The following is a 22,041-nucleotide window of genomic DNA, read 5'->3' as shown; positions in this document are numbered from 1 at the left end:
ACCCTGAGTTCGGTCTCTCCACTAGCTCGGTAGAGAGACCGAGCTCAGAAGCACGAGGCTTGTCGAAGTCCTACACGCTCCTCTTTGTTGCCGAGACAGCAAGGTAGTGAAAGGTCATGACACTTCATTAACGTGATAAGCGGGACCCGGATTAGTGTTGCCAAGGAATCTCGCCCTTGTGTGCCTGTAATTACGTGTCTGAGTTTGCTAGGGGTGCGTCTAGGTCTTGGCCCCACCTCGCATCTTTTCAAAAAGACTTGAGGTAACCAGGGTGAGAATGGAAGAGATCATTCCTCCTTGGTCTAGGCCGTTATTGACGCACTTGTATTAGAGATGCCTCATTAGAACACCGGAGGAAGGATAAAATTAGAAGTTAGACGCAGTAGTTCAAGAGATTCATCACTAGAACACTTTAAGGAGGATCTCAGTCGAAGGGAGTGGAAACCTGACATGCGTGCACGCCCGCCAGCGCCGGGTGTGTGTAATTACCAAATCTTGCAAAAGGTCACCTATCGTCGCCCCGGCTGGCACGTAGCAATAATGACCACTGCAGTGTATGTTACCAAGTTTGTTTAAGTTTATGATATACATTAATAGGGACAGCCTCCCAACTAATTTATATGCAAAAAAAAAAATATATGGTGCACACTGGATATGATTGTTTTTGAACATTAGAATATGAGTGCAGTACTAATGCAAAATCCATTGTATACACCGTCTAGTTGGTACTCATTCACTGTCCCTTCTGGCAGTTGAAGTTGTCATTAAAACAGCGGCAACAAACAGTTTTTCTTCAGACGAAATGTTCAAAATTATAGTATTTTGGCAGACAGCAGTCACCATGGACGGCTGCTTCGTCTGTTTCAAAAATATTGAGATGGTAAATATATTTGATATATTCATCTTACATTAGTTATATGTTTTAAGTATCCTGTATCTTTATAGTTATTGAATTTATATTTATTTTCAAATTCCCCAGGGGGTGGGTGGGGAAAACGACAGTGGGTTAAAATAATTTCCCTGTGGTCAGGCGTGTCCTGGACAGCAAAAGTATTCCTGGACAAAGGAGCTGTTTACACATTTTCTTGTTTATAATAAGAGAACAAAAATAATTTAGAAGTAGATTATCTAAAAATGTTGAAGTTTGGATGTTAAATTGTATGTTCTAGTACAGAGTGAAAAAGAGTCTGGATAGTAGAATGAAGAGTTAATGGAAGTAAAGTCTGTGAATGATTTTTTTCTAGTTTTGGGTCTTTGGGTTCATTCCCGGCCCACCAGAAGGACCTTGTGACCCGAGCTTTAACTCAGGTCACTATGGGTTTGGGAATCCCCGCTACAGATGCTTCAGTTTAATACATTTGTATATAATAAAAGTCTGATGCGAGAAATGGGTAATATTCTGTGCTTAGGCAACTTGAGGTGAGAGTCACGGAGATGGAATCTGGAGGAAAGTAAAGGTTGGTGGAGGTGTATGAAGGAAGACGTACAGTATCTCTTCAAATATATCTTTAGTTTGATAGTTTAAGTATTATAGTGATATTTGCATTACGTTTCCCTGTGTTCACAATAAAGGCAAATATCCATAAACATTCCTTTGGCTTGGCCAGTGGATTGGCCAATAAGTGTGAAGGGACCAAGATTTTTATATCACCTCTGTCTGGGGGATTATAGACTCCTAACTGTCAAGAAATAACTTGATAAGTTTCTCAAGTCAATTCCTGACCAGCAGGGGTGTGGTGCATACGTTGGACTTTCGTGCGGCTAGCATCAATAGTCTGGTTAATCAGATCGTCCAGCGGGAGGCCTAGTCTGAAACCTGGCCGCTGGGGTGTTAAAACTGAACACACTCTGGGTAGGTTACCTCAGACGTCTGTGTTGTAAGAAATTACTGGCAGAGGTTGATGGTTTAGAGATCACCTCCACCAGCTACATCCAGACCAGCCTTCGTTAATGATGGTCTTTGAGTCGGGCTGACGGTGCTCGCAGCACTCAGTCTGGTGTAAGCACTTAGCTAATTTGATGACCCAGGTTTTATAAATGAGATATGGATGTTTGAATTGTTATTAAATTCACGAGGAGTCTCTAACTCCAGCTCCTTAGAGTCCACCAGCATGTCTCTCTCTCTCTCTCTTGAAGAGATGGATGTTTAAAGTCACTGATAGTATTGTAAATCAGTGGTGTTCAATAGTAACAACTGCTACTACGAAACCAAATTTAATTACAGGTATCAACATAGGTGTAAAAAATATCAATAACGAGATGTTTGGTTTATGATTATTCTGGGCGGAAACTGGCCCTAAGTTTTAGGAAGTAGGCAAGTCCTTGGTTTGGTTGGTTGTCTTGTGTCCAGCTGGTGGTGGAGGGGCGAGGAATCTTATGGATCAGTGAAGTAAACAAAGAGAGACCCAAGAAGTGAATTTCATTAAGAGGAAGATGGGGAAGATACTGGAAATGCTGTTAGGATCGACCCAGGATAGCAGTGACGGTAATAAACTAGGATGGGTGATTGTCAAGATGGTGGCGGTGATAATTATGGTGTTTTGTGATGGCTGTACATTCCCCCTGCATCGACCAGACCGTTGCCACTACCACACCCAAAACTTGCGTGGTTTTCCTGTGAACAGCGACAGACAGGATGCAAGCCGATCAACTTTTTCAATGAAAAATATTTGGGGTACCACATGATTTGGATTAGAGTTGAAGGCTCATGTGATGAATAAGCTTGTAGCAATCTCAAAATCTTAAGACTTTGAACTGATAATTAGCAGTGTCTGTGCCAAGCTCTTACTCTTGTTTATGAGATGAACGTTTAAGAATCAATTTCTTACAGGGAACTCTGGAGAAGATTAGTCATATAAGGTGCTTGATATCTTGCCCAATCTCTCTCTCAGAGATGCAAACCAATAGGTACACTTGCTTGTTGGTGAGTTACAATCAATTATGAAGTTTTTTTGGTCATGTTTGTTAATTATACAGACGTAGAGGAGAGGGGGATTGATGTGCTGCCCAGGAGCTATTTCAAGCTTGAAGGCGCTGCGCCTTCTTGAAGGCACCCAGCACATAACCTTTAATTAAAGGGGGCCCTGACCTTTAAGGTTTCTGGGCGTTGGGAAGGAGGGAGACGTGTGCGAAGTGTGTGTTCCTCCGCGGGGAGGTGTGTCTTAGGTGCCGTGATGCTGGTGAGGGAATCTCGATCCCAGGAATTTGAGGTACCCTCCCTGCCGTAGATCAACTCTGATTAATTCCCATTAGCAGCTTGAACCTTACGGGTTTAGCGCTTCCCCGTGAATATAATAATACGAAGTGTGTCAGGTATACAAAAGCCTCCACATAATCAAGTGTGAAGAGTATCACAGTCTGTTGTGGGAGCTGGTAGGACACCGGACACCGATGGATGCAATTTGTGCTCTAGGGAAAAAAAAGTGTCAAAATCTATTATTTAATCGTATGATTAAAAAAAGCTAAACACCAGTTACCAAGCGGGTCTTGTGTGTTCAGTGTGGGGCTCCACGGGTTCCCCAGACTCTTGTCCTTCACCTCAAGAGAGGTGCTGTCATGCTGGTCAGGAGCTCCTGATAACAGGGAACTGCACTTATCCTCCGCTTCGATAGAGAGATCTTGAATGCCACCTGTTCCCCAGCAGTTAGATAACAAACATTTTTAGCGTTTGCAACTGATTTAAAATAAATGTTATCGTCCTGATAGCTGGTTTAGTTGGATATCGTTTAGTTATATACTCAGTTTCCCATTGTGCTCTGTCCTGACCCTGTATGGTTCTGTCCACGTTGTGGTCCGAAAGATCCTAGAGTGGTTAGCCCGTCTTCACGTACGAAACAAGGATGTTGGATTCTGCTGTTGCATGGAACATGTTGGTGTCCCGGAAAATAACCGGCAGATGTGGAGGGAAAAAATGCTGAAACGAGCTACCTGTACAACAGATTACTGCCTTAATGACTTTATGGGCCACATACACAGATATGTTCTTGGGAAGTGGCAGGCCCGGTGGGCCCTGCAGGGTGTCAGCGGAACGTGGGCCACCTTCTGGAACAGGAATCGCCACTTCGAGAAGACTGATGATTGAGGAACAGTAACGTGAATAAATGATTTAGAAAACAGACAAGTTGATAAAAAAGACATGCAACATTTGGGTATATTTTTTAGATACCCAGATGTTGCACATGTGCCTCATTTATCAGGACCAGGCACACACACACATCTTATCCATAGCCACCTCTGTGTGAGTGCTTCTGCTCTTCCCTCTGTGCAGCTTGTGGCCAGCAGCTGACTGTGGAACACATTTTAACTGTGAGCATACAACTTAAGTCTTTTCATTTACATATATATTTTTTTAAATTAACAGGGTGCTTGTAGGGATCTCGGGGATTTTTTTTTTTTAGGTTACTTTACCATGATGTGTTGATGTTTGTGTTTATTTATGCTGGTATTTTTTGTTTGCTAATTTATGCTGGTATTTTTTGTTTGCTAATTTTACCTTGGATGTTCTTACGTGTTGAATTTTTATTGCCAAGAACACTTAATGATCACCCAGATCAAGATAGTATTTCAGTCTCAACAACTACCTACCTGAAGGTGCGCAAGTCACAACTGTATTAGGTAGCATGGAATGTGATGATGAAGACACTTGTGCAGCATATCGATATCTTTATTATGGAAACGTTTCGCTAGCCAGTGGCTTCTTCAGTCCATTGCAGAGAAAGGTGAAAGATGTGGAGGAGTTTGAGGTAATCAGTCCCTCGTCCTGGAGCCGATTTGCTCAGTCCATTACTCTTGACAAGATTGATGGACTAAACACATCGACTCCAGGCTAAGGGACTGATTACCTCAAACTCCTCCTCATCTTTCATCTTTCTCTGCATTGGACAGAAAAAGCCACTGACTGGTGAAACGTTCCCAGAATAAAGATACCCAAATGTTGCACGTGTCTCCTTTATCAACTGGTCGTTTTCTAAACCGTTTATCCACATGGAATGTAACGATGTATCAGGTGTGGAAGTTACTGTTGTGTATTTTTACTGCGTTTCCTGTGTTGTAATGAGTCAGCTGACAGAGGTTTTTTGTGTGTACATTGGTCCAACATCAGTGTTGTAGTGGTGGTTTCTCTGGATATCACACCATCTGGTGCTCGAAGTCAGCAAAAAATAAAATGTTCTTCGGTATAAATTGATCGTAAACAAGTAGCCACAAAAATATAGTGACGTTCTCGGTAAATAAAATGTCAACATCAACGACACCAAAGTGTTACACTGACACCGGACAAACATGGGGGAAAAAATATTATATATTGTTATTTTGGTTCCGGACGAAAATGAGCGTGGTTAGAAAAAAATCCTTCTGATGGTCGAAGCATTAATATGGATAAGAAGCTTTAGCATTCAGTATTACATAGAAGTTCAAGTAGGCCCCTGATCAACTGGGCTGTTGTGCCTACGTTGGGCTGCGCTCTGTTAGCACCAACAGCCTGAGTGATCAGGCCATCAACCAGGAGGCATGTCTGAGACTGGGCAGGGTGGGAGAAGGGGGGTGATGCCCTCAAGAATTATCAGTAAGGAGGCGAGAGATTTCGATGCGATCACAGAAGTGATCTCCCGGCCAGCAAAGCTGTCAACTCCTAGCTGGCAGGAGTTGGGTAGGCACTGGCAGCAGGCAGAGCTGTAAGGAAAATTTGCTATTTTCTTCCTTTCGGACATTTGGGGTCTCGAACTCAGGACCTTTCGGTTGTGAGCTGAACGGTCTGACCACAGCTACTCGGTACCCCCGAAGGGGACGAAAGGTTGAGGAGGGAGGGGCGGGTGTGTCCTTGACATTATGTTCACCGCTCAGCAATTGCTACCTCGTGTAGCACCCTCGACCACGCCTCCCACACCACCACCATCGCCCTAACCCAACCCTCACCCCTTCTGTCAAGATTTTTCTCCGTTTTGTGTAATTACCCATGTATCATATTTTCTCTCACTTTTATTCTGCATTATTTTCACTGTGTCAATAATGTTCCATCATCAGGGACAACAAATCCAGCCAGTTGGAGATTATTATTTAAATCTCTGATGCTCTGTCTTCAGATTTAAATGTCAAAGAACGTCGTGGAGAAGTGTTTAGTGAAATATCTGTTCCCAAGTCTTTGCTCGGGCTGATAACTGGAATTCGTTTCCCCTCAGTTGGTATTTTGTCGCCATTGTCTTTTCCCAGTTCCCAGCTTCACTGTGGTTAAATCAGATAGATGTACAACACTTGGGTATCTTTATTGTGGAAACGTTTCGCCACACAGTGACTTCATCATTTCAGTACAAAGAAGAATAGTGAATAACAAAAAGGCACAATACCGTGACTGGAACGATACACAAATAGCCGTCCTGCTCCACCTCTGTCAGTGTGACTTTGTCAATGGTCCAAGTCGGACCGAAACGTCGTCGTAAGCTTCTCTCTTTTATGTGCGGGTTATTTGTGTAAGAATAGTGAATATCAGAAGGAGATTGAGGTAATTAGTCCCTCAGTCTGGCATCGAGGTAATCAGTCCATTGACTGATTACCTCAGTCTCCTTCTATTCTTCTTTGTACTGGACTGATGAAGTCACTGTGTGACGAAAACGTTTCCACAATAAAGATACCCAAGTGTTGCACCTGTCTCGAATTTATCTTGTACTTGTAGTCTCTCCATAACTTCACACACACACACACACACACACACACACACACACACACACACACACACACACACACACACACACACACACACACACACACACACGTGTTTATTTCTCATCGTATATATGCTGAGAATACTTTAATCCCTATTTTTTAGTAATTAAAGTATTCTTGTGAGCCGTAATAACTCTCGTGTAATAGATAGGCTTAAAACCCATTAACCATTATAGTCGAAAGTGTTAATAACCTTCCAGGTTGAATCACTTAGTGAATTTAGCAACTGCCATCCCTCTGGCGGGTTGTTTACACATATATCTGAGTAATGAATCATATTACTCATCCTGTAGGGTAGGAGGCTGCTATTTTCTTTTACCCATCCTGGTATTCACCTCTGCATTATCATCTCATTTGCTTCAGTTATTCCTGGAGTTACTAAACCCCATTTTTGTAACTCCTAGCGACACACCTATCATCCGGAAAGCACCCGTGTTCGGTTTATTTTTCTCACCTCTCCATAAAGTTTTAGTAACTTGGTGAGGCAGAAGTTTCCCTGTCTAGTGTTCAGTGACGGATCTCATCTAGCCCACGTACCGAACCTGAGGTGATTATATTTGGTATAACCTTAAACAGCACTCATATCATGGATGCTGGCCTGTGATCTGAAAAATCTTGCCCGCCTCCCTTATTGAGGCTCACTACAGTGTTAAATGCTTTCTTTTATTAACTGTCTGGTGTTTTCCCCGTCTAAATGTTTTCGTACATCTTTGCTGTAGATTAACACAGGGTTTCAGAGCCTCTCAGTATTCACACTGGAATCCTCGTAATAACCTGACTGGTCAGATACCGGGCCATGTGTAGGGGACGGTGGACATTGTCTCACCACAAAATGCACTGAATGATCCATACAGATTTAGCGCTTCATAAAATACAAATTCAGTAGCCCGTTTCTCTACATAAATTTTTACTGCGCCCAGTCCCTCATTATTATTTTTCTTCTTCTTCTTCTTCTTCTTCTTCTTCTTCTTCTTCTTCTTCTTCTTCTTCTTCTTCTTACTACAGGCCGCTGTCTGGCTTTGTTTAGTGTCTGAGAGCGTCATCCCTTACTTGCATCTGTTACAAGCAAGTTTAAGTTACTTGTATCTGTTACAAGCAAGTTTAAGTTACTTGTATCTGTTACAAGCAAGTTTAAGTTACTTGTATCTGTTACAAGCAAGTTTAAGTTACTTGTATCTGTTACAAGCAAGTTTAAGTTACTTGTATCTGTTACAAGCAAGTTTAAGTTACTTGTATCTGTTACAAGCAAGTTTAAGTTACTTGTATCTGTTACAAGCAAGTTTAAGTTACTTGTATCTGTTACAAGCAAGTTTAAGTTACTTGTATCTGTTACAAGCAAGTTTAAGTTACTTGTATCTGTTACAAGCAAGTTTAAGTTACTTGTATCTGTTACAAGCAAGTTTAAGTTACTTGTATCTGTTACAAGCAAGTTTAAGTTACTTGTATCTGTTACAAGCAAGTTTAAGTTACTTGTATCTGTTACAAGCAAGTTTAAGTTACTTGTATCTGTTACAAGCAAGTTTAAGTTACTTGTATCTGTTACAAGCAAGTTTAAGTTACTAGTGTTTTATTTCCATTGACACTGTAGGTTAGATATACATTGTCACCATCACCACACAGTACACTATATCACCATCACCACGCAGTACACTATATCACCATCACCACACAGTACACTATATCACCATCACCACACAGTGCACTATATCACCATCACCACACAGTGCACTATATCACCATCACCACACAGTACACTATATCACCATCACCACACAGTACACTATATCACCATCACCACACAGTACACTATATCACCATCACCACACAGTACACTATATCACCATCACCACACAGTGCACTATATCACCATCACCACACAGTGCACTATATCACCATCACCACACAATACACTATATCACCATCACCACACAGTACACTATATCATCATCACCACACAGTACACTATATCACCATCACCACACAGTACACTATATCACCATCACCACACAGTACACTATATCACCATCACCACACAGTACACTATATCACCATCACCAAACAGTACACTATATCACCATCACCACACAGTGCACTATATCACCATCACCACACAGTACACTATATCACCACCACGCAGTACACTATATCACCATCACCACACAGTACACTATATCACCATCACCACACAGTGCACTATATCACCATCACCACACAGTGCACTATATCACCATCACCACACAATACACTATATCACCATCACCACACAGTACACTATATCACCATCACCACACAGTACACTATATCACCATCACCACACAGTACACTATATCACCATCACCACACAATACACTATATCACCATCACCACACAGTACACTATATCACCATCACCACACAGTACACTATATCACCATCACCACACAGTGCACTATATCACCATCACCACACAATACACTATATCACCATCACCACACAGTACACTATATCACCATCACCACGCAGTACACTATATCACCATCACCACGCAGTACACTATATCACCATCACCACGCAGTACACTATATCACCATCACCACACAGTACACTATATCACCATCACCACACAGTACACTATATCACCATCACCAAACAGTACACTGTATCACCATCACCACACAATACACTGTATCACCATCACCACACAGTACACTATATCACCATCACCACACAGTACACTATATCATCATCACCACACAGTACACTATATCACCATCACCACACAGTACACTATATCACCATCACCAAACAGTACACTGTATCACCATCACCACACAGTCACTATATCACCATCATCAAACAGTACACTATATCACCATCACCACACAGTACACTATATCACCATTGTAATGGTACGCAGTGTCTTAATTTTCCTTTCTCTAAATGGGAGACACCTTAATGCTGGTGAAGAGGTCTTGATCCAAGGAACCTGATGGCAATATCCACCACCCCTTCTGTTCACCCGCTTCTCTCCAGGTTCTGTATGACTGTTACGGATTTAGCGCCTCCCCATAAATAAATATGTTTGTCACCAGCATAATTGACAGGACATTGACCCGTGAGGATCACTGGTGAAGGACATTCAGCCTCGTTTGCTTAGCGGATGACGCAGTTTGCGTCACTCTTGCGTCATAACGTTGATTTTTGCGCTCCTCTTCTCTGTTGACACTTTTCTGGAGGTTGGTTAAGAGGGAGGGTGAGACCCAGTAGCATGTACACGTGTTCACTACCACGTGATCGTCACATGATGAACCCGTCTTGTTTATTCTAGCTAAATCAAGTAGATTTACCCGCAGATTTGTCCTTGTGGGGATCAGTTCACAGCTCCTGGCCTTGCTTCTTCCATCCACCAACTCTGTTACTTCCTTCTAGCCTCTGGTCACTAGTATATTTTGTTTTTTACACAAATCAGTTTTTACAAAGATCTTTTATACTACCTCAGCTTATTTCAAAGCCCAGCCTTATGTAAGGTATACCATCATCCCACAGGATGCCACCCACAACAGTCGGCTAACACCCAGGTACCTACCTACTGCTAGGTGAACAAGGACAGAAGGTATATGGAAACATGCCAACCGTTTCCACCCGTACCGGGTATCATACCCCGGACACCCAGTGTGTGAGCTGAGTGCGCTACCAAGCGAAGCTGGGCATAGTTTGCTTTCACACCTTCCTCATGCAGTTCACAACATTTTTCAACTATATTCATACTGTAGTACGTTATTATATTCCCATGTTTCATGTCTCGAGCGTCAACCTGTCTCCCATGTCTCTAGTACTTAGTAATTCTGTATCTCTGTCTCTTTGCTCTTTCCTCTGTACTTCAGTTAACAGGTGTGGCTGACCTGTTAACAGGTGTGGCTGACTTGTTAATTAACAGGTGTGGCTGACCTGTTAACAGGTGTGGCTGACCAGTATTTGCCTGCAGTATCTTACATATATGTGGTATCGACCACCTTCGCCTGAAAGCGACGGTCGTTTAGCAGAATAAACAATAAAAATTATGTATGCATGTATATATATATAAATATCGTGCCAGATAGGTAAAACTTGCAATTTGGGCTTAAATAGCAACACTCTTCTTGCCGAATAGGGCAAGCGAAGATTTGTGTGTGCAATAATTTCGCAAAAATCATTCTGAATCTAACGAAAAAAAATATATTTCATTGTATTTGTTTATTGTTAGACTAATATAAACTTATCAAAAATATATTTAGTTGGATTAGGCTGAATTAAATTGCGCTTGTTATAATAAAGTTAGGTGGGTTTTCTAAGGTTCTTTTGGTACAATATTAATTTTTACATTAACAAAAATGAAAAAAATATATATCTCTAAACGTATAAGAGAAAATTTTAGAAATTACTTAATTTTAAACGAATTCCTGCTAATTGACCAATTTTACCTATTTGGCACGACATATATACATATATATATATATTATATATATATATATATATATATATATATATATATATAGATATATATATATATATATATATATATATATATATATATATATATATATATATATATATATGTCGTGCCGAATAGGCAGAATTTGCGATCTTGGCTTAAATAGCAACGTTCATCTTGCCATACAGGACAAGTGAAAATTTGTGTATGCAATAATTTCGCCAAAATCAATCTGAACCTAACGAAAAAAATATATTTCACTGTGTTTGTTTACTCTTAAATTACTGTAAACAAATCTAAAATATATTTATTTGGGATAGGCTAAAATAAATTGTTCTTGTTATAATAAGGTTAGGTAAGTTTTCTAAGATTCTTTTGGTGCAAAATTAAAAATTTTTACATTAACATTAATGAAAAAAATATATCTTTAAACGTATAAGAGAAAATTTTAGAACGGACTTAATTTTAAATGAGTTCTTGCTAATTGACCAGTTTTACATATTCGGCACGATATATATATATATATATATATATATATATATATATATATATATATATATATATATATATATATATATATATATATATATATATATATATATATATAATATATATATGTATATATGTATGTATATATATATATGAATATATGGATCTTCCCTGCACTTGGATAAAACCTGAAAGTTTCCCATTACTCCAGGAGCTATATGACCCCTACGGGTTTAGCGCTTCCCCATGTAATAATAATAATAATAATAATAATAATAATAATAATAATAATAATAATAATAATAATAATGGGAACTTCCGAGAAAAATGTGGAATGCCGTATGAACATTTTTTTCCCTGTGATAACCGAGAACACTTAAGTTGGTCCACTTAAAGTGCGCGCATGCGTCAAGATGGTCCACTTAATTAAGGTGCACACGCATGCGTCAAGATGGTTCACTTAAAGTGCGCGCATGCGTCAAGATGGTCCACTTAATTAAGGTGCACGCATGCGTCAAGATGGTTCACTTAAAGTGCGCGCATGCGTCAAGATGGTCCACTTAATTAAGGTGCACGCATGCGTCAAGATGGTTCACTTAAAGTGCGCGCATGCGTCAAGATGGTCCACTTAATTAAGGTGCACGCATGCATCAAGATGGTTCACTTAAAGTGCGCGCATGCGTCAAGATGGTCCACTTAATTAAGGTGCACGCATGCGTCAAGATGGTCCACTTAATTAAGGTGCGCGCATGCGTCAACATGGTCCACTTAATTAAGGTGCACGCATGCGTCAACATGGTCCACTTAAAGTGCGCGCATGCGTCAAGATGGTCCACTTAATTAAGGTGCGCGCATGCGTCAACATGGTCCACTTAATTAAGGTGCGCGCATGCGTCAACATGGTCCACTTAATTAAGGTGCGCGCATGCGTCAAGATGGTCCACTTAATTAAGGTGCGCGCATGCGTCAACATGGTCCACTTAAGGTGCGCGCATGCGTCAACATGGTCCACTTAATTAAGGTGCGCGCATGCGTCAACATGGTCCACTTAATTAAGGTGCACGCATGCGTCAACATGGTCCACTCAATTAAGGTGCGCGCATGCGTCAACATGGTCCACTTAAGGTGCGCGCATGCGTCAACATGGTCCACTTAAGGTGCACGCATGCGTCAAGATGGACCACTTAATTAAGGTGCGCGCATGCGTCAAGATGGTCCACTTAAGGTGCGCGCATGCGTCAAGATGGACCACTTAAGGTGCGCGCATGCGTCAAGATGGACCACTTAAGGTGCACGCATGCGTCAAGATGGACCACTTAAGGTGCGCGCATGCGTCAAGATGGACCACTTAAGGTGCGCGCATGCGTCAAGATGGACCACTTAAGGTGCGCGCATGCGTCAAGATGGACCACTTAAGGTGCGCGCATGCGTCAAAATGGACCACTTAAGGTGCACGCATGCGTCAAGAATGAAAAGCGCGGCATTGTTTTTTCACTCAGTTTTAAGTGCTTAGATGTGATAAGTCGTTATTCAGTGTTGGGTATTATGTAGGAAGGTGACGGCGCCCACCACACCTGTGTCACGTCAAGGCGGAGTGACGGTCACCACACCTGTGTCACGTCAAGGCGGAGTGACGGTCACCACACCTGTGTCACGTCAAGGCGGAGTGACGGTCACCACACCTCTGTGTCACGTCAAGGCAGAGTGACGACCACCACACCTCTGTGTCACGTCAAGGCGGAGTGACGGCCACCACACCTCTGTGTCACGTCAAGGCAGAGTGACGGCCACCACACCTCTGTGTCACGTCAAGGCAGAGTGACGGCCACCACACCTGTGTCACGTCAAGGCGGAGTGACGGTCACCACACCTCTGTGTCACGTCAAGGCAGAGTGACGACCACCACACCTCTGTGTCACGTCAAGGCGGAGTGACGGTCACCACACCTCTGTGTCACGTCAAGGCAGAGTGACGGCCACCACACCTCTGTGTCACGTCAAGGCAGAGTGACGGCCACCACACCTCTGTGTCACGTCAAGGCAGAGTGACGGCCGCCACACCTCTGTGTCACGTCAAGGCAGAGTGACGCCCACCACACCTCTGTGTCACGTCAAGGCAGAGTGACGGCCACCACACCTCTGTGTCACGTCAAGGCAGAGTGACGGCCACCACACCTCTGTGTCACGTCAAGGCAGAGTGACGCCCACCACACCTCTGTGTCACGTCAAGGCAAAGTGACGGTCACCACACCTCTGTGTCACGTCAAGGCAGAGTGACGGCGCCCACCACACCTCTGTGTCACGTCAAGGCGGAGTGACGCCCACCACACCTCTGTGTCACGTCAAGGCAGACTGACGGCCACCACACCTCTGTGTCACGTCAAGGCAGAGTGACGGCCACCACACTTCTGTGTCACGTCAAGGCAGAGTGACGCCCACCACACCTCTGTGTCACGTCAAGGCAAAGTGACGGTCACCACACCTCTGTGTCACGTCAAGGCAGAGTGACGGCGCCCACCACACCTCTGTGTCACGTCAAGGCGGAGTGACGCCCACCACACCTCTGTGTCACGTCAAGGCAGAGTGACGCCCGCCACACCTCTGTGTCACGTCAAGACGGAGTGACGCCCGCCACACCTCTGTGTCACGTCAAGGCAGAGTGACGCCCACCACACCTCTGTGTCACGTCAAGGCAGAGTGACGCCCGCCACACCTCTGTGTCACGTCAAGGCAGAGTGACGCCCGCCACACCTCTGTGTCACGTCAAGACGGAGTGACGCCCGCCACACCTCTGTGTCACGTCAAGGCAGAGTGACGCCCGCCACACCTCTGTGTCACGTCAAGGCAGAGTGACGCCCGCCACACCTCTGTGTCACGTCAAGGCAGAGTGACGCCCGCCACACCTCTGTGTCACGTCAAGGCAGACTGACGTCCACATAATTTCTCTTAGTATATTGTCAGTTTTTTTGTATTGTTCGTTGATGGACTGATTACATCATGTTTATTTCACTACTACACCTGCTGCCTCTGTATGTGACTGAAGAAGCCCTACTGTGTAAGCGAAACGTTTCGACAATGAAGATACCCAACTGTTGCACATGTGTCTTAATCTTCATGTTGTTTGTAGTATCAGGTATTTATACCACATATATAACTCCGTGTCACTTAAGGTAGCTATCTTTAAATTAAGGAAAACGGAAATATTTGTAGAAATTCTTAGATTCGTTACTCATTTATCTGTGTAAATTTGGGTAATGTTATGTTAGGTTAATTTTGGTGCAAAATAAAATGCTAGCATAAAGAAAATTCATAGCTATTTCATTTCTTCTTGCAGAAGGCGATTTTAAGGCCGAATCTTGGTGATCATCCCAAACTCCAGTTTATATATATATATATATATATATATATATATATATATATATATATATATATATATATATATATATATATATATATATATATATATATATATATATTAAGCAAATGTCTGCCCCTTTGATTTTAGTGTTTTTTTATGAATATATTTCTGCTTTTCTTTAGTATACAACTGTGTGTAATTTCAGCGTCTGTGTGAGGGGAGGGAATGAAAGACGACTCTCATTTATCTAGTTATTTTCTCATGAAATGTTTGTAATTTCTTATCTACGACTGATTGAGTGTTCTGACCTGTGTTACAGTGTACCGACGTTCCAGACGCTGCAAGAAGAAACCCTCATCAAGATCGCAGACGTTTTAGAAGAGGTAAGTCACCACCTTAAATTCTGTAGCTAGGAGCACCATGCAGCTGTATGATCAATACTCACGTCGCTAGAATTGTATGATTGTGGTTGGTAGGTGAGTCTTCGCCTCTGGTAACATATAATTGTGGTTGTTAGGCAAATTTCGTACTTGGCATAGTTTAGTGGAACTTGATAGAAATTTTAAGAATTACCTGGTGATGTAGTAAGCAGTGTCGACGGTGACACCTGCGATGCGCTAGCACCTCGCTGCAACACAATTGACTATTAAATAAAGACTAATGACACAAATCATTAGTTGATCGTTAATATCCATCAGCTGAGCCCAGTCATTAGCTGATCCCGGTCATCGGCTCAGCTCGGCCATCACCGTACAGACACTATACCCAGCACTAAGTAGCATCTAGTCTGATTAATCTGGTTCATTAAGAGACGATGATGCAGCAGCGGCCTCACACTGTGATTACTTGTGTTGTAAGTCACACCTTGGTTTGTTCCTGTCTTGGACGTTGTCTTAATAATAATGTTTATTGTGAGCATCTTCCACTCGCAATTAAACCGTGTATTATGTTTGCTTTAAGTTGTCAGTGCACCGAGGATTGTGATTGTTAGAACTGTAATGGGTGTAAAAATAAAATGTTATGTTGTGTAGACTCTTTTAATTTAAATGTGTAGACTATTGTAATTTATTTAGTTTGTAAAATGCTTGAAAGGAAATTGGGAAAGAACGGAGGTGATGAAGCTGGCTGGCTGAGGAGGAGGAGGAAGGTGATATAAATATATTTCCATTCTGCCATCAGTTAAGGTGGACCTCCAGTGGGGTTGTAAACACCAGGTTGGTGTTATGACTTGGATATTAAGATAAGTTTTTCATGTTGAATAAAAATAAGTTTGCATGCAATATTATAAATATTGACAGTACATAAAAAATATAGATAAAGTTATACAGGGGTGATACACAATAGTTTTAATCTAGGATAACCCAACAGTCATTGTGACTTATTTTCCCCCTCTCTTGTTGAATCATTATGAAAGGTCGATATCCTTAAGATGGAGAGTAGTAGCGGATGACTGTTGGGAAGGAGGGGGAGCTTTGGAAGACATGTTCATGGTGTCCTTCACACACACTCCTCTCTCTTTCACTCACCTCCACCTTCACTCTCACCTCTCCCTCCTTTGGTCACTGTTCCCACCTACACTGCATGGATGGACCACAAGCTTGTCTCGCCGCACAAGGCTGTTACCACCTATTCCCGCTCTCACTGTTATTTCCATATACATCTCTGACTTGCCCTCCTCTCCTCTCCACTCTCTCCCCCTCATTTCATTTAATCACCTCAGTATTCGCCTGATGTAGCCCGTTAGAATTATGTAACTTACTGATGGTTAGTCTACACATTTAAATTAAAAGAGTCTACACAACATAAAATTTTATTTTTACACTCATTAGAGTTCTAACAATCACAATCCTCGGTGCACTGACAACTTAAAACAAACATAATACACGGTTTAATTGCGAGTGGAAGATGCTCAAATTAAACAGATTATTATTAAGACAACGTCCAAAACAGGAAATAAGTCGCTCTGTCTGACTTTTTTTTTGGGTTATCCTAAGTTCTCTACACATATGCAAGGTAATCATACCTCTCTTGATACGATGTTTCACCTACACGAGACATATATTACGCACATAATAGTCTCATGTAGATGAAACATCTTATTAATAAAGGTCTTCTTTTTTCTGCGTGTGCCTTTTTGAACTACTTTAGTGGTGTCGTGTCTCGTATGTAACACTCAAGCTCTTGTCTCCGCTAAGCTAGACTTACTTCTCTTTATTAGGAAAATGTTCGCCGGATGTAAGAGCAACGTCGACTGTAGATATTAGGGACTCGTCCTTTCACATATATAAAAAAGAAACATGAAAAGGGATGTAAAATGCAGGCAAAATACTGTCTTTATTTTCTTATAAAAAGACAGGCACCGAGAATAAACAATACTAAAAACAATACTGTGTAACGTATTATAAAGGCTTTTTGCAAGTGCTATTCAATTTCCATTACACTTTTTTCATATTACAGTAACAAATAAAATGACGCTATAGTGGAGGTCTCGCAGTTACCATGATGGTTGGCACAATTACTGCAGCTGATAGATAAACAAGACACCTGTGAAACGCCTGAGTATCTTTATCAGGAAAACTGTTTTTCGCCAGCCAGTATCTTTATCAATTCGGTACAGAGCCTATAAACTGGAGACAGGAGAGGAGGTAATCAGATATTCACTCTACGAGTCTTGATCATTTTGAAGCTGATGCAGGAGAACGGACACTTGTGTACTGGAGTCTGATTACCTCTCTGTCTACTGTCTCCAAACTAAAGGAATGATAACCTCATCGTCTATTATCTCCAGACTAAAGGAATGGTAACCTCATTTTCTACTGTCTCCAGCACATAAACTGTATTCAGTTGATAAAAGCCACTAATTGCCAGAACGTCTTAATAATTCAGATAACCAGTGTTGCACAAATGTCTTATCCACTTGTTGGTATTGTATACCGTTGCTGAAATGATATAGAGATAGTAGACAGTCCAGGATTCTTGAATTCGCAATTGTTTTGGGTATCTGTAATTGAATTAAGAGTTGCTTCCAGATACGTCCTGCAGAGCTCTATTTTAGAACCATTTCCCCGTCTTTCCACTTCATGAGATGATTAGGACAGCTCTGAATATTAAAATGGTATAAAATACCGACAGGTTGTTAGGTAAGACACATATGCAACAGTTAAGAACATAAGAACATAAGAACGAAGGAACACTGCAGAAGGCCTACTGGCCCATGCGAGGCAGGTCCAAGTCTCCTACCGGCTTAAGCCAATGCACCCAACCTAGTCAGGTCAGGTCACATTGACTTAAGGGAGGAACACGGCAACCGACCTGGTAGCACAAGCTATCAGGTCCAACTCACACCCACCCACATCCACTCATGTATTTATCCAACCTATTTTTAAAGCTACACAACGTTCTGGCCTTTATAACTGTACTCGGGAGTTTGTTCCACTCATCCACAACTCTATTACCAAACCAGTACTTTCCTATATCCTTCCTGAATCTGAATTTTTCCAACTTAAAACCATTGCTGCGAGTCCTGTCTAGGCTAGATATTTTCAGCACACTATTTACATCCCCTTTATTTATTCCTGTCTTCCATTTATACACCTCAATCATATCCCCCCTAATTCTACGTCTTTCTAGAGAGTGCAGTTTCAGGGCCCTTAGTCTATCCTCATAGGGAAGGTTTCTGATACATGGGATCAACTTTGTCATCCTCCTTTGTACATTTTCCAGAGAATTTATATCCATTCTGTAATACGGTGACCAAAACTGTGCAGCATAATCTAAATGAGGCCTAACCAAGGATGTATAGAGTTGAAGAACAACCTGAGGACTCCTATTATTTATGCTTCTTGATATGAAGCCAAGGATTCTATTAGCTTTATTGCGAACACTTATGCACTGTTGTCTTGGTTTCAGATTACTGCTAACCAGAACTCCTAAATCTTTTTCGCAATCCGTAATATTAAGAACTACATTATTTAGTTTATATGTGGCATGGTTATTGTCCTGTCCAACATTTAGAACTTTGCATTTGTCTATATTAAACTGCATCTGCCACTTCTCCGACCACTGCATCAGTCTATTCAAATCTTCCTGGAGTGCTCGAATGTCCTCGTCAGAATGAATTCGACGGCCTATTTTGGTGTCATCGGCAAACTTGCCGATGTCGCTCTTTATGCCCTCATCTACACAGTAGGCTTCTTCAGTAGAGTACAGAAAAGTTGATAGAAAGAGACATGAAGACGATGTAATCAGTCCATCACCCTTGAAGTTTTGAGGTGGTCAGTCCCTCAGTCTGGAGAAGAGTATCGTTCCATAGTCTGAAACAATATGGAGTTGAAGTGACAGGATGGAGCCTTATATACCGCCAGGAGGTCAGATATAGGCCACTAGTAGAGATAAGAATGTAGTTGTTGGGAGGTCACCTCCCTCTCAAATCCAGCCATTCTCACTAGTAGAAGTTGTCCAAGTTGTTTTCTGTTCTGTACCAAGATACCATTGTGTTGCAGTGTCTGACAGAGTGAATATTAAAATGGTATAGGACAGCTATGTTGGATCCTGGACACTGAGGCAGCGCAGAGTAAGTCAAGATCTTAAAAACTGCAGATGGAAGAGTGGACCGCTTGACATAAAGGGAGGCAGGGTGGTCACAGGACCAACACCAAGAATAGTCAAACAAATGAGAAGCTTCAAAATCAGTAGTTTGGGCAACCTCACTGTCAGGGTAACTTCACTCTTTGGTTAACCTCACTGTTAGGATATTCTCGCAGTTTGAGTAATTCACTGTTAGGGTAACTTCACTGTTTGGGTAACCTCAATGTTTGAGTAATTCACTGTTAGGGTAACTTTACGGTTTGGATAGCCTCACTGTTAGGGCAACCTGACTGTTTTGGTAACCTTACTGTTTGGGTAACCTCACTGTTTGGGTGACCTTACTGTTTGTTTGGGTAACATCACTGTTTGGGTGACCTTACTGTTTGGGTAACATCACTGTTTGGGTGACCTTACTGTTTGGGTAATTCATGATTGGTTAGCAGAAAGATAATTGAGATATTAATAACGGCTGAAGGTCCTGTTGTAAACCATCTGCCAGAGGGTAACTTCTGACAGATGGTCTAAACCTTTGCCAGATGTATAAATCATTTGCTAGAAAGGATAACTAAATACATACTTGACGTGCTGTTGGAGTGTGAGCAAAGTAACATTTATGAAGGGATTCAGGGAAACCGGCAGGCCGGACTTGAGTCCTGGAGATGGGAAGTACAGTGCCTGCACTCTGAAGGAGGGGTGTTAATGTTGCAGTTTAAAAACTGTAGTGTAAAGCACCCTTCTGGCAAGACAGTGATGGAGTGAATGATGGTGAAAGTTTTTCTTTTTCGGGCCACCCTGCCTTGGTGGGAATCGGCCAGTGTGATAATAAAATAAAAAAAATGTATACAAGTGTAAACCTTAAGGAGAAAGAGAAACAGATGCAGTATAATGCGATCCTTTATTGACGACGTTTCACCCAGAGCTCTAAGTTTTATCGTGTCGGTATATTTTGTACTATTTATCACCTGGTGTCAGACACTGCGGTAGACATAGTTGTGGCAAAAGTACTGTGTACCTTGATGCATAGTGCGCAGGTTCGAATCCTTTTGTGGACTGAGAGATAAATTGACAGGCCCACCCTGTTATTTTATGGACCACAGTTCGAGCCTCCCGTCCATCCTTATGCTTATTCATTGATTGTTGTTTATTACTGGAGTGGGAGTGACTTGGACTTGCTTGGCATGGGCCAGTAAACCTGCTGCAGTGATCCTTATGTTCCACCACTACCACCAGTTCTTCTCAAATTTCAGTTCATTCTTTTAATAACAGTATTTCAGTGTTGCTAAGACAGTCAAATGGTTGACTGTTCCGGAGTAGTGTGGGTCACATGGGAGGAAACGGACTTTGTGGATCCCCTGGGAGGAGGCGAGCCCTGAGGGCTTGATGGGTGTAGTCAAGGTAGAACATGTACGTCTAATAACCCGTCTTTTAACAACAGCGGACGTGATCATTTTCCCACTCAAGATTCAATTTCATGGTTGACTGGAGAATACTTCTGGCGGTGCTGTAATGGCATACGTGGCAGGTGGTGATGATAGGTGTGAAGGGTAAATGGCAGGTGGTGTTAGGTGACTTGGGTAGGGTAACGGGGTCACATTTAAGTGACCTTATGACTGAAGGACCTCCGGTGAGCTTCTGGACACTTTCTTCACACACGTGATAGATGGGTAATATGTCATTGTGCATGAAATATTTACTTTTTAGCATCTACGAGTGAGTTCTCTCTAACGACTTTTTTCAGCATTAAAGTACATAGTGGCGCAGTCCGCATATATTATGTCACATTTTGCTTATTTTATAGAGTTTAAAACATTGTCGTAGAGGCAGGAGGGTCTCGCTCTAAAAGCCACTTTGTCGTAAGTAACATCAGTATTTTGACTTTGTGTATGGCAATCTTGCTTTTGAGAGTACCATCGCATATCTGGAACGTCGCTATAGGATATTAAAGGCCTGTGATAATTTATTTTTGTAACGAATTCCAAGAGTCTGCTCCTAGGGCAGAGATAAGCATTCACACCTAGAGTAGATGTTGCGAAGCTTATAAATAGTATGGCAAAATAATTGTAAAGCAGTTTTGCAAGAACGTTATTTTAGATAATTGTCAATGATACCATCCTGCACAGTCTCTGACCTTAAAAAACAATTATAGTGAGTTTGTTTAAGATCAGTTCATTCATTGTTGATCCATAGCGCCAAGATTGGAAACCTTGTAACTTGTTCGGTCGCATGACAATAGAATATACATCCAGCAGCGTAGTTGTGAAGAATGAGACACATACAACATTGGATATCTTTATTTTAAGATGTTTCACCAAACCAGGGGTTTTATCAGTTCAACGCAGAGGTGATGTGGTGTAGAAACTGGAGATAGTAGATAAGATAATTAGTCTCTCAGCCTTACAGAAATATAAACAGAAGAGAAGGTAATCATGACTCACGAAATCG

At 41.9% G+C, this 22,041-nt stretch overlaps 1 protein-coding gene across 3 annotated transcripts in view; it reads left to right on the top strand.

Annotated features, from left to right (window-relative positions):
* The window catches only part of for (cGMP-dependent protein kinase for), a 1,322,775-nt gene that overhangs the window by 1,165,698 nt on the left and 135,036 nt on the right, over window positions 1–22,041 (top strand). For all 3 annotated transcript variants that reach the window (XM_070086331.1, XM_053777365.2, XM_070086330.1), the window contains one exon: window positions 15,332–15,395. In XM_070086331.1, the coding sequence (XP_069942432.1) occupies window positions 15,332–15,395 (64 nt within the window). The remainder of the gene's footprint in view (window positions 1–15,331; window positions 15,396–22,041) is intronic.

This window comes from Cherax quadricarinatus, chromosome 18 (assembly GCF_038502225.1).
Source record: "Cherax quadricarinatus isolate ZL_2023a chromosome 18, ASM3850222v1, whole genome shotgun sequence".
NCBI lineage: Eukaryota > Metazoa > Arthropoda > Malacostraca > Decapoda > Parastacidae > Cherax > Cherax quadricarinatus.
This window is presented reverse-complemented; position numbering and strand designations above follow the sequence as displayed.